Genomic DNA, 13,478 nt, shown 5'->3' with positions numbered 1-13,478 from the left:
AAATCCCAGCAATACATTATAGAGCACCATGTGGGGGAGGAAAGTGCAGGCTTACCTGAGCAGTCTTCCAGCAACTTGCTTCTGAGATCGGGCCTGTCTGCCGGCGGCTGTCATCCCCTCACACTTACTTCTTCTTCTCCCCGCGTCCCTGTGCCGATTGTGGATGTGGGCGGGCGGTGAGTGTGAGGCAGTGAGGTGTGGAATGTGGAGCGTGAATGCTGGCGGGCGGGTCTAGCAGCTCAAGCGTGAGGCGGGGAGGAGGTGCGGCATGTGGATGCAGGCGGGTGGGTCTAAAAGCTGCAAGCGTGAGGCAGGGAGGAGCTGCGGCGTGTTCATAGCACTCTTCACAATAAATCTAAAAATAGTCTACATCATGTGGCTGAAACCTAGTAGCTCTGTAAGACTGGAATAAACCAGCAAAATGTTGACAGTGTAGCATTATGTGAAGATGTCACTTAGACCAGTCATGCACATTTAAAAGTAGTCTACAGCATCCAGCTGAAACCTACTAACTCTGTGAGACAGGAAGAAACCAGCAAAATGTTGAAAGTGTAGCACAATGTTAAGATGTCACTTAGACAAGCACTGCACATTTAATCAGTGGACTTTATCAGGTGCTTATGGGTAATCAATATCACATTTTTACAATGTCAATTTGATTAAGAATGCCCACATGTGAGGAATAATTTTATATATTGTCCACTCAGATGGGAAAGAGGGAAAACGGTTAATGCAGATGATTTTTTTTCTCTACACAATCACTGAAATTGTCAAGCCGATGATTTGAAAGGCATTTTCAAACATTTAGGTTTTGATTTGGAGAAACACCACATTATTGGTGGGACCTAATCACTTTAGAGAGGTATTGTGGGGAGGGTTTAATGATCATACATCTGAGATGGAAAGTAGGCCCCAAATATGGCCTCTTAAAATCTAATGAGGAATGGATCTATTTTCTTAATTTTTGTGGTAGGGAACATTAAGCACTTTAAAATGCAGGAAATACTGACATATTTTATTGAGACAGAGATTAAGGAAATCCTTTTAAAGATTTAAAGGAATATAAATCTCTTCCACGCAAATTTCAAGAAGAAATGAATCAAGTAACAAAAAACAGACTACAGTAACAGACAAACTGCTATTTCATAGATCAAAGACGAAAAAAATAAAGATAGATGGTGCAAGAACGTACTGTTAAACCTGATAATATGCTTATTTTGTAGGTGTATATACTAGAAGACAAGATACCCATTTTGGATATTTCTTCATCTACAAATAATGAGGGTGCGCTTTAGTCTACTCTTGATCATGTTTACAAATTTAAGTTTCATGGTTCATACAACACCTGTGGATAGAACACAAGGACTTGATGACTGGAGAAAACAATCGTTGCCAGAAGATGGTATAAAGGTGTTGCATCGTGCAAAAAGAGGATGGCTGTGGAATCAATTCTTTTTACTTGAAGAGTTTACAGGCTCAGAGGCACAATATGTTGGCAAGGTAAGCACTTTTCCCTTTATTCTTTTTTAAATTAGTAAAAGAACAACAATTCATTCATGTGTATAGGTATCAAAATGAACTTGTATTAGATTGTTGCTTAATTTATGCTGCACTATTTTTTCTAGTTTATCATGGCTTTACTTATTGTGGGGTAGCTCCGCTGCAATGGTTAATGTTGAATATGCATGGAGTTCTTCTTTAATTATGTAATTAAATCAACTCATCAATGTCTTGTATTTAAGCCTTGTCAATGTAGGTCATTGTCTGTTGAAAGAAAACTATAATGTTTTGGAGGAATTAAAAAAAAAAAAACTTTTACATTTAAAATTATTGTTTTATATATTTTATGATTTACAGTAAGTAAAATAATTATTTTACAAATATATGGTACATTAATATATTCAGAAAAAAATATTCACAATAATGTATGTCTGGTATGCTGAAATATTTTTCTGGATAAAGGTACATGTTTTTATTGGAAATCATTAGTTAAGAAAAACAAAGAGTAGAGTCTAAATGCAGCAACTATTTGTTTTAATACTACACATTGAAACACATAAACTGTAGTGTATACATAAATTGTATCATGCTATCACTGGGCTTTGTGTATAAGTGAAATAAAATTGAAATTCAGGAAGGATAAAAATCTATAGAAAACGGATTTGAAGTCTAATTTGATTCAACCCTGACTCAGACAATGAGATGATAATTTGGTTATTAACTTCTGTGATAACTTTGTAAATACTTAAGATAAGGAAGTAATAACAGTGTTAGCCTTAAAATAGGTATTGTTACAGTAGATAACATTTAGTCATTTTATGCTATAAGTTGTATTTATAATGACACTAAAATAAAATTCCTGGGTAAAGGGGAGAATGAGGTAATTAGGGCTAATTAGGATAAAAAAGGCTTAATAAAGAACTAAAAACACATATTTCTGTTTCTTTTCTTGTATGGGTACTTTAAGGGATGTTACATAACAGTGTTGCATTGTGTTTCTTAATTACACTTGCAGTATTTGCAAGTATAATTTTACACCAAAGTGGCTGAATCCATTCTTGTAAAACAAGTATTAGCTGTCATTTTGACAGAGGAACAGAAGAGGAGTGGGGATAAGAAGCAGGGCATGATCACCTTTAAAAAAAATGGGTTGAGAACAGGAATGGGCAGTGGCAGCAGATTTGAATAGTGCCTCAATGCAGTGGCGGCAAATGCAGAAAGGATTATCAGTGTGCTGTTAGTGAGTGAATAAGTGAGCATGTATGCAGTGACTGAGTGCAGAAGTGGATTTTAGTGCGGTGGATGTGATGCAGTGGAGCAGTGAGTGCAGCAGTGTATGTCAATGCAGTGGCAGCAAGATGAAAAGTGAGCTTTTTTTGCAGTGACAGTAAGTGTTGGTGCAGTGGTTTTGAGTGCCCATTGGAACAGTAATAGCAACTAAGTGGGTATTGTGGTGGTGAGTGCAGAAGTGAATGTTGGTGCAATGATAGAAAGTGCATCATTGCAGTGGTGGCTAGTGAATAAATACAGAACAGCATAGTGCCAGCAGGTAGATATGTGAATTCTAATGCAGTGGTGGCAATTTATTTATTGTGTGTCAATGTAGTGATGGCAAGTAGGTAAGTGTGTATTGGTGCAGTTTTATATCTGCACCAATGCACACCTATTTATAGTTGTATCTGACCCCTGATTATTCTATGGGCCTGATCTCTGGGAACCATGTCTGATACAATTGAGAACTTGTCCGCATAATTTTTTAAGAGGTAAGTTGTAAGGACTTTCCTCAAATCTCCACTTACACAGGCTTGGCCCCGGAATGTAGAATGTTATAAAATATGTGCATAGCCAATCTGTACACATGCACTAGGACAAATTTAAATAGGAGCCAATTAATGTAACAATGTCTTTGAAAAATGAGGAAGTAATTGGTGTACCTGGAGGAAATACAAACTCCATGCAGATAGTGTCTCAGCATAGATTTGAACCAAGAGCTCCAGTCAGTGTCCACTGAGCCAATGTGCCAACCCTAATTAAATACATAGATGAATAGATACAATCTTTGTTTTACAAATCAGCATTTGATATATAACAAAGTATTTACAGAGCATTGTGAGTAGCCAACAAAAAAAGCATAGCAGTGGCTGGCTGGTTTTTGGTGCTGTTTGACTGAAACTTTGAACCTTCTATCCCCACAATGCATTTTTTCAAGTTCTGCCTTCACCTCCCTCTCTAGCCCTCTCCTCTTTTGAAACTCACTGTATTCATCTATTCTCTCCAATTTCACTGAGGATTGTTGCTATATACCGACCCCCTGGTATCTCACTTTCTGGATGACTTCTCTGCCTGGCTACCCTACTTCCTCTCCTCAGAAATACCCACTATCATTCTTGGTGACTTTAACATTGCTACTAACATTAACACCCCAGCCTCTGCTCAATTTCTTAACCTAACCTCTTCTTTTGATCTAACACAATGGACACACTCTCCTACTCACCCTGATGGTAACATACTAGATCTTCTCTCGCCTATGCACTCCTTGCAACCTCTCTAACACTGCTTTTTCCCTTTCAGAGCACAACCTTGTCAGTTTCACACTCACCCTGTCCCCAACCCTGAATCCCCCTACATGGCACACTGTCACCCAGAGAAACCCTTGCCACCTCGACCCTTCTCTTCTCTACTCTGCTACGGACTTCCTCTATCTCACCGCTGTCCTGCCCTGACCTGGCTACTTCTGTCTACAACAGCTCGCTCTCATCCTCCCTAGACACTTTGGCTCCCCTCACTACACGCAGACTTAGACCATGTCCACTACAACCACGGCAAACAAAAGGAACCAGACATCTTAAAAGACATAGCTGCACTCTTGAATGACTATGTCAGAAAACTAGGCTTCTGCAAGATTTTACCCTGTATAAAGCTGCCCTCCTAAAATATAATTAATTCCTCTGTGCTGCCAAACAGACTTTATTTTTCACTCTCATTAACACACTCTCATCCAGACCAGTTCAACTCTTTTGTACTTTTAACTCTCTACTATGTCCCACCACTCACTAACTCACTCACTGCCCAGGACATTGCCATTAATTTAAAAAACAGAAAAGATACAATTCGGGTTCAGATCGCCACTGTCCAGTCATCTTCTCTTATTAATGTCCCAGAACCACCATCACACTTGCTACTTTCCTCTTTTGACCCTGTCACCACAGAGGAGGTTACAAAGCTTTTCTCTGACACCCACCTCACCACTTGTCCCCTGGACCCTGTTCCCTCACCACTACTTCAGTCACCCTCTTACTCTATCCTACACTCTCTTACTCACATTTTCAATCCTTCACTCTCTACTTGCATCTTTGCCTCCCCTCTAAAGCATGCGCTGGTCACCCCAATACCCAAAAACCCCTCACTGGACCCTACCAGCCTCAACCAATCTCCTTACTCCCATTCACCTCCAAACTCCTAGAACCCCTTATCTACAGGCGCCTGAGCTGCCACCGAGCTGATAACCTTCTCGATCACTTACAGTCCGGTTTTCACCCCCTACACTACACTGAAACTGCCCTTCTAAAACTCACTAATGACTTACTAACTGCTAAAAACAATGTCCACTACTCCTTACTCTTGCTATTAGAACTTTCTGCTGCTTTTGACACCGTTGACTACCTGCTCCTAGTCAAAAAACTCCACTCGCTTGGCCTACATGACTCTGCTCTGTCATGGTTATCCTCCTATCTATCTAAACACTCCTTTAGTGTCACCTACAAATCTTAACTCCTCTCCTCCTCTTTATCTTTCTGTAGGGGTCTCCATGTCTCTATCCTTTGACCCCTTCTCTTCTCTATCTACACCTCCTCCCTTGGTCAGTAGTGATGAGCTGAACGCTCCCCTGTTCAGTTCGAATTTTAATTTTAGAACATGGGAAAAATTTGAAATCGAACTCAAACTCGAACTCAATGCAAGTCTATGGGGCTAGAACTTTGAAAATCAATTGACCCCATTTTGAATCCTTATATACAATTCATTGGCTATAAAAATGGTATGGGGATTCGGCTACTGCCCTGGGGGACATGGATCTATGATTTTTTTTTAAATACAATTTTTAAAGTAGCAGTGATTTTAACATCACTTAAAGTGAAACAATAAAAATGAAAAAGTCCTTTAAATATTGCGCCTGGTGGGGTCCCCTTAAATTACCTGTAAAGTGGCAAATCTGTGCAATGTATAGAACCTCCTGCAGCAAAAATGACATTTGTAAAGAAAAAAAATGACATTTAAGAAAAAAAGTGTGCGGGTATCCCTCCAAAACAATATAATTCCCTTTAGGTCTGGAATTTTAGGAGGGACCCCATTAAAAAAAGGGTGGGCTTCCCCCCAAAAGTCATACCAGACCCTTAAGGTATGGTAGGAATTTTAGGAGGGACCCCATGTAAAAAACAACAAAAAGTGTGAGGCGCTCCCACAAAGTCATACCAGGCCCTTAAGGTCTGGTAGTAGTATTAAGGAGGAACCCCACCCCCAAAAATGGGGGGAAATGTGGGGTCCCCCATAAAATTCCCAACCACACCCTTGATCCGAGCACAGCCCTGGCAGGGCAGGAAAGGGGGGGAACAAGCATGTACCCTCCTGCGTGATACCAGGGCTCTCGGCACTGGGAGGGTGCTTTTCCATGGCTGCCCCTGGAAAAGCACCTTGTCCATATCCAATTATTCACATCAGATGCGGCCCCCCTTGTGAATGAGTAAGGGGTACTTGTACCCTTACCCATTCACTAAAGGGTTAAATAGGATTGTTAAAAAGGAGGCCAGATTTTGAAAAAATCCTTTTATTTTGAAAAAAAACCAAAATAAGTTTTTCGACAAGTCTTGTCCATAACGGTGACGCCCCGATGAAATAAAAAATAAAACAATAAAAAATAAATAGAAATAATTAAAAAGACGACTGTCATCCCGTCCGCTCACAACGAACTCCCACCGCATAATGTCATTTTGACAGATGCCACCAACATATAAACAATTGGGTGGAGCTAATGGTGACAGCTAGCTCTGCCAAACTGTTTACAGTTGTAGGGAATCTGACAGGTGAGTCATGATTGGGCAAAGTCATCATGACTTTGTCCAATCATGGCTCTTACAGAATACTGGGCCCTGATTGGGCAAAGTTATGGTATGGAATTTAGGGGGACCCATATTTTCCCCCCATTTTTGGGGGCGGCTTCCTCCTTAACATTCCTACCAGCCCTTAAGGGCCTGGTATGACTGAGGGGGAATCCCACACACTTTTTTTGTTTTTTTTTTACATGGGGTCCCTCCTAAAATTCCTACCAGACCTTAAGGGTATGGCATTGTTTGGGAGGGGGAACCACACACTTTTTTTCTCTTTTTAAATATAATTTTTTCTTTACAAATTTCATTTTTGCTGCAGCAGGTTCTATACATTATACAGATGTGCCACTTTACTGGCAGTTTAAGGGGACCCCACCCCCAGGCATGATATTTAAAGGAATTTTTCATTTTTATTGTTTCACTTTAGGTGACGTTAAAATCACTGCTCCTTTAAAAACTTTTTTAAAGGTTTTTTTTTCATTGATTCATGTCCCCCAAGGCAGTACCTGAATCCCCATATCCTTTTTATGGCCAATAACTTGAATATAAGCCTTCAAAATGGGGACAATTGATTTTTAAAGTTGTAGCCCTATAGACTTGCATTGAGTTAGAGTTCAAAATGTTCCCATGTTCTAAAGTTTGAATTCGAACTTAACAGGGGGGTGTTCGGCTCATCACTAATCTCTACTCACCTCTTCGTAGAATGTTAGTAGGTTGGTCTGACAAAAACAGTCCTTCCTAAAGCTGCTCTATACTACAAAATAATTTTTTGTAGTAAAAACAAAATGAAACAAATAATAATAATAATAATAATAGCCAGAAAAGAATTGCAAACTGTTAATACTCCTTACCATCTTGTCTGGAATTGTATTTGTAATGTCCTCCTTATATTTTTTGCTGTGCAAACTGTTGGAGCTATATAAATCCTGTATAATAATAATAATAATTGTATTAATATTATTGAGTGTTTTTTTTCATAGGCTGTAAACAGATATATATTGAAGTTAGTACAGACTCTTATTCATGGCCAATATAAACGGCACTTTTCATTTGGTTAGATGTTTAATAAAGGTATTTTTATTTCACAACACAATGTTTTTGTTTGGCGTATTACTACTGTTGTAATTAGAGAATACATTATAGGATGTACTGCACTGAAAAGTTTTTTTATAAAAGTAGTATTTATTATTATGTACATATTTTTATCATTTGTATAAAATCATTATGTTACAAATATTTATTTAATACAGGATGCTTACATGCTTTATTGTGTAAATTGCATGCTGGGATGTCTTAAAAGAATACCCAGCACTATTTATTTATTTGCTGACTGCTCCTGCAAACTGTCTCTACCATGAAATGTGAAGGGTATATGTGTATGTATCCATAATAGAAGTCACCAGCACTCGATGATGTGTGCAAGAAGTAAAGCACTTTTTATTAAATTGTCACATGCATCATACAGCCAAAGTTTCGGGGCCAAGCAGGTTCCCTTCTTCTGGGTGACATAGTGTCTATTATGGACTGCATGTGACACTGCGCCATCCATGTTGTCACTTCAAGCACCAACCTTTCATCAAGGGCTGTATGGAGTGCAGGTGATTTTGTATTATCGGGTATATGTGTATGTCTATTAGTTTACTCTTCCAGGTGTGTATGTAACCTGGGATCTCATTGATTATTCTGTTTTTAAACCTAAGCAGTAAACAGTGTGTATGCTAAACCCTGGAGTAGCATACACACTCTTGCTATCTGCTGGCCATGCAAAGTAAAAATTAAATATGTGTATGCTATATTTTATTTATTAGACCAAAAAGAAATTACAAATCTCTATAGGGAATCCTCTTAATTGCAAAATGCAATTATTTGCCATTTAAGCTTAAAGCATGCAAAAAAATGAATGTGTTCAGCAGATATGTGATGAATGTGACTTTCACTGGGTTACAAATAGGATACAAGTTAAGCATTTACAGTTGAAAGATAAATGATGGCAAATGTTACTTCATCTGCCAAATGTACATGCTAATCAAACTAATGATAATGCTTTCGAAACAGAGCAAATGACTCCCAGTAAATGTATGGTGTTTATCATATACGCCTCTTTCTAAATATGCCCCTACATTTTTTAGGGTCATTATCCTAACCTCAGAGTCTAATATATACGTGTGTGTGTGTTTTTTGTTTTTTTTTTACATATGCATCTATACTAATTAAAATGGTTTAAAACTACTTGAATTCTGAAATGTTATATTTGAAGTAAACTTGTGGTTTCCTTTAGTTATTGCTAATGCACCTAATTCTTTTGAAGGGCAATCTATAAGGCCTTTATTTAGCTTTCTACAGCCTGAAACAGTTGATTATTAGATACGAGCGAACTCATTTGCTTGAATCTAGATCCATTCTCATCTCCCTGATTCAGTTGCTCACAAATCAAGGATAAAACAGTTTTTAAAAGACTGAATTATTTCCACTCATGTCCTTTAATGGCTAGTAATCAGGAACCCAGTTCACATAAATTCAGGTTACAATGCAGTCTTAATGGCCTAATTATTCAAGGATTGAAGGTGAAACAGATTTTAAAATATTTTCTCATTTTTAATATCTATGTGAAATAGTAGGCCCAAGTCACCTACGTGGTTATGTTAATATGATTTGAACTATAGTGAGTTATTTTAAGTTTACACTTAAGTTAATTTAATTTTGCACGAGAATTATTAAGTATGCTCAATAAATTAATATTTTTGACAAAAATGTGTTAGGAAACATTGAATTGCAGGTTACATTTTACAGAGGCAATTAAGGTGCCAGAAATAATGAACTAATAAAGATGCAGTGAGGATGTCATTGCACAAAATGCTAAATGGCTATATGATAAACTGAAGGTAATACATAAATGTGCCTCACTGTTACATAACCTGATTTGCATAGCTATCAGATATCATACCTATTTGAACTGATAATGTCCAAGAAGTGGGATTTATGACAGGATGACAGGCTAGTGATAATGTTTGTAAATTACTGCATTCTTTTGAAAAAGCTAAGACTTGTAAAAGGGTTTCCACGATGCTTAACGCTTTGCCTTAATCTCTGGGCCATATGTGAACAGTCATACATCCATAGTCCTTGATATTTATCTCCCTCCCAAGGTCCCCCCCAGCATGTGCAGAGAAATTGTTTACTCAGTAGTACCAAAAAACTTTTTTATCTTGGTGTTCTCTTAACCAATGTGTGACAAAGTGCATCAAGGTATTTATTCCACTTTGCAATGTCATCTTAAGGACCTATTGGAATTTAAAAAATACCCTATAACATGGCTTATGAGACAGCAGTCAGGATGACCATTTTACCAAATATTTTATATTTCTGTTTCACCCTGCCAGTAGAATTTCTTCCACATATCTTGAGTTTCCTCCAGACTAAAATCTTCAAATTCAAATGGGGTCCAAACAGACCTAAAATAGCTAAATGTTAAAGTTTGCGGTTCCACATATCACTAACTTTTACGAAGTGTCTGAATTATCTCAAATGGTCCTCCTTCATTCTCCCACGAATGTACCCCATCTTAACTCAAATGTTGCTATGGATCCTACCTACCCTACATACCGAAATCAGTTATCCCCATCATCGATTTTTAGCTCCTAGTGTAGAATAGTAATACATATTAAAGCAAAGTGATATCTCCACACCTACCTCTTTCTACCTTTGTGATGTACCCTCTCTTCATCCACAATTGGGATTCTGGCTCAAGTTTCTTATGCAACGGTCAAACTTACTTCACTTATATGACCTTTTGGGTCCCTCTGGCCTAGTGCCAGTTGTATCCTTGCAGTGCTCAGGGCACATTTAGACATATCTGGTGGGACTTCCCTAAAAGCAAACATTTATGGTCTTGTATTTATTCATTAGTCTACTCCTTATTAAACAGACCTATCCAGAAAAGTCCAGTAAAAAATCTCTCCTAAATAAATAAAACACAATTGCGCTAAACTGGAATTCCGGCTACTTAATTATGTCTGTACTGCTGCAAAGTAGACAATCGCCGAGTCCTGCAAAAAAGAAAATATTCCCTATGAGGAACTTAAATCCCATATCAACTGCTATATGACCTTTGAGAAAATGACTGCTACCCTAAATTATTCCATAGAATTTGGGAAACCTGGATACTATCTACCAGCCAATTTTGGTTGCTCCTTCCTCACAATCTATTTTTTACATGAAGGTCCATGACCCAACCACAGTGAGCTCACTCTTTTCCCCGCTTATCTTTCTACTCTTTTCACTAGACCCTTCCTCCCATCATTATTGACATGTCCTCCCTAACCTCTCCCCTTTCTCCTGTACTTCTTAGTTTCCCAACATGTTTGCCATCTTTTTTCTCCTGTTCTTCTTAGTTTCCCAACATGTTTGCCATCTTTTTTCTCCTGTTCTTCAATTCCCCATCGTGGAACTGGATATTCCAAAGTTTGTCACCCGTAGCTAATATTGGGGTTAGTAAATCACAACATCTCATATTGCCTTGTTGGCTATAAGGCTTATTCGTTTTTTTATGAAGGGTTGACTTGGAAATGTTATTTAATTTGTGTATATTACCTCTGTAAATACCATGTGAATATATGTAAATTTTATTCAGAAATTCAATGACAATTATTGAAAATATAAAAAGGAAATTAAGCTCTTCGTGTGGCTAGTCTAATACCTATAGGGATGCTGAAAATGTTGCAATATCCGAATGACCAGAGTTTGGTGGATTATATCCAAAACATGATAGAAAATCTGTCCATTATATGCTTTAAAAGTCAATGTCCACCTTTGTAAATTATTGCAATTTATTGTGGTAATGTTTGTGCACATGTATACATCATCACTTCACCTATTTGCATGACTTATTGCAGGCTTTCTTCATTTTTTTATAAACTTTTTATTGGGTCTGAATCTTACAAATTAAAAATGTTCTCCACAGGAAATTCAACCTGACACCTGGGGTCAAGATGTAAAGCAGACTGTAAACAGCTGCCCCCCTCCCTGCGATGCTGTCTGACACGATCACTGAACACCAGCTCTGCCTTTGAACATGATACACTGACCTGTGAGGTTGCCACTATGAATTCTAATGAATGGGGGTGGAGATCTCAGAGAGAGCTCAGGTGTAATACATACAGATTGCTTGCAGACCACAGAGGTGGCCATTTCAATGGAGGATATGAAGAGGAAAGCTAAAAAAAAAGTTAATGTGTTCATATACAGTTACTGCAAATGCCTGCTTCAAATATACTCGGTGTACATTGCTGGCATTTTTTTTAAATACCTCTGTAAAAAGTGGAGCTTTAAATGCTTTTTTTTTTACAGGAGCCACCCTTTACCAAAATGTACATAGAAATATACATTAATTTGGTCTTCTTAATAAACAGGGAAAACAAAAAGAAAACTACAAAGAAAATATGTTGGCCTGTGATGAATTTAGAATCTGCTTACTAAATTGTTGTATTACATATTATATAGTATAGGTTCCTGTCACTACATTATAATGTTGGAATTGAAGTGACACATACATAAATATAAAAAAAGTTTATTATCATTTTTCAAAATAAATTTAATTTACATTGACGCAAATGTTTTTTGCTTTGAGGTGTATCAGAAGCCAGACATTTTTTATAGAGTAGTAAATGGTTAAAACACTTGAACACTTTGTTTATTTTGCTGTATGTGTGTTATTTCATTTCATTTTCAACAGGAAGTGATAAACCCTCTTCAGAAAAATAGAAACTCTTTTAGGACCCCTGTAACCACAACAAGTGTCCCCAATGGAAGATTTAATCTCCATTCATGTTCTAGTTCAAATTTTAGATTTCCTCTCACTTTAGTCTTGGTGACAATAGCCACCAGGTGAAATAGAAAGCAAATTCAAAACATGCAGAAAAATATATAAACTGAAGTTCAATGTATTCATTTTCACTGCCAACTTCTAAATAATGCATGTGCATTATTTTATACAAATAAAATGCAATACAATTAAATGTATTATAAAAGGAGAATCACACCGATTATGGTAAATTTTAAAACGTATCCTAATAGTTTGCTAACCATGTGAAATTAATATAAGATATTTTTGTCTATCAGTGTTGCTGATTTGCACTAGTGAAAAAATGTATGGCTTATATGAGAACTGATTATAGATTGGTATCAGACATTGGCCTATGCAATTGCATTTCATTCTTTATTCCTTAAATATCTAACTCTATTTGGAAAGAAGGACAAAACATGCAAAATGAACAATTTATTTTTACAAATTTAATATAGTAAACCACAAATACCTCAAGATACCAACAACAGTAGCATGGGACAGCAATATTTTGGGAATCACATTATCTAGTCTTACTAAGTTGTCTTGTTATAACTTCATAGGGTTAATTTAATAAAGTACACGTGAATGTGTATTTAGCAAAGTGAATATTCATTTAGCAAAGTGAATCTGTGTTTGCTTCATTCATTTTAGTCACATGCAAGACAAAATCCATTTTTTTTTATAAATATCCATCACAGAATTGGATAATCAAAGTGAACACAGCTTAACTTGGATAAATCAACATTTGCTACACTTTTAGTAAAATGAGTTTACTTTATCATTGTACATAATTGTATGAGTACCTAGACTTTTCAAACTATAACTTGCATTTTTATTATATATTTTCCCTCTTTCCTTGGCTTCTAATCATGTGCGTCAGATGCACTTATATTTTGCCAACTGTGACCACAGCTTTATACAGCTCAGATAACATAAATGAATGTATGAAAGCAAATGGGGCAGACCCCTCAAAAAGACTGCTATATGTCCCAGCCCCCACACATATTATATATATATGTATATATATATATATA

At 37.0% G+C, this 13,478-nt stretch overlaps 1 protein-coding gene across 1 annotated transcript in view; it reads left to right on the top strand.

Moving 5' to 3' along the window:
• Positions 1-13,478, top strand: part of LOC108798615 (cadherin-9-like) — a 165,425-nt gene that overhangs the window by 42,648 nt on the left and 109,299 nt on the right. The window contains exon 3 of the mRNA XM_018570377.1: positions 1,224-1,500. Coding sequence (XP_018425879.1) covers positions 1,279-1,500 — 222 coding nt within the window. The 5' untranslated portion in view covers positions 1,224-1,278. The remainder of the gene's footprint in view (positions 1-1,223; positions 1,501-13,478) is intronic.

The sequence above is a fragment of the Nanorana parkeri genome, unplaced genomic scaffold, assembly GCF_000935625.1.
Source record: "Nanorana parkeri isolate BGI_ZX_2015 unplaced genomic scaffold, ASM93562v1 scaffold1525, whole genome shotgun sequence".
NCBI classification, from domain to species: Eukaryota; Metazoa; Chordata; class Amphibia; order Anura; family Dicroglossidae; genus Nanorana; species Nanorana parkeri.
This window is presented reverse-complemented; position numbering and strand designations above follow the sequence as displayed.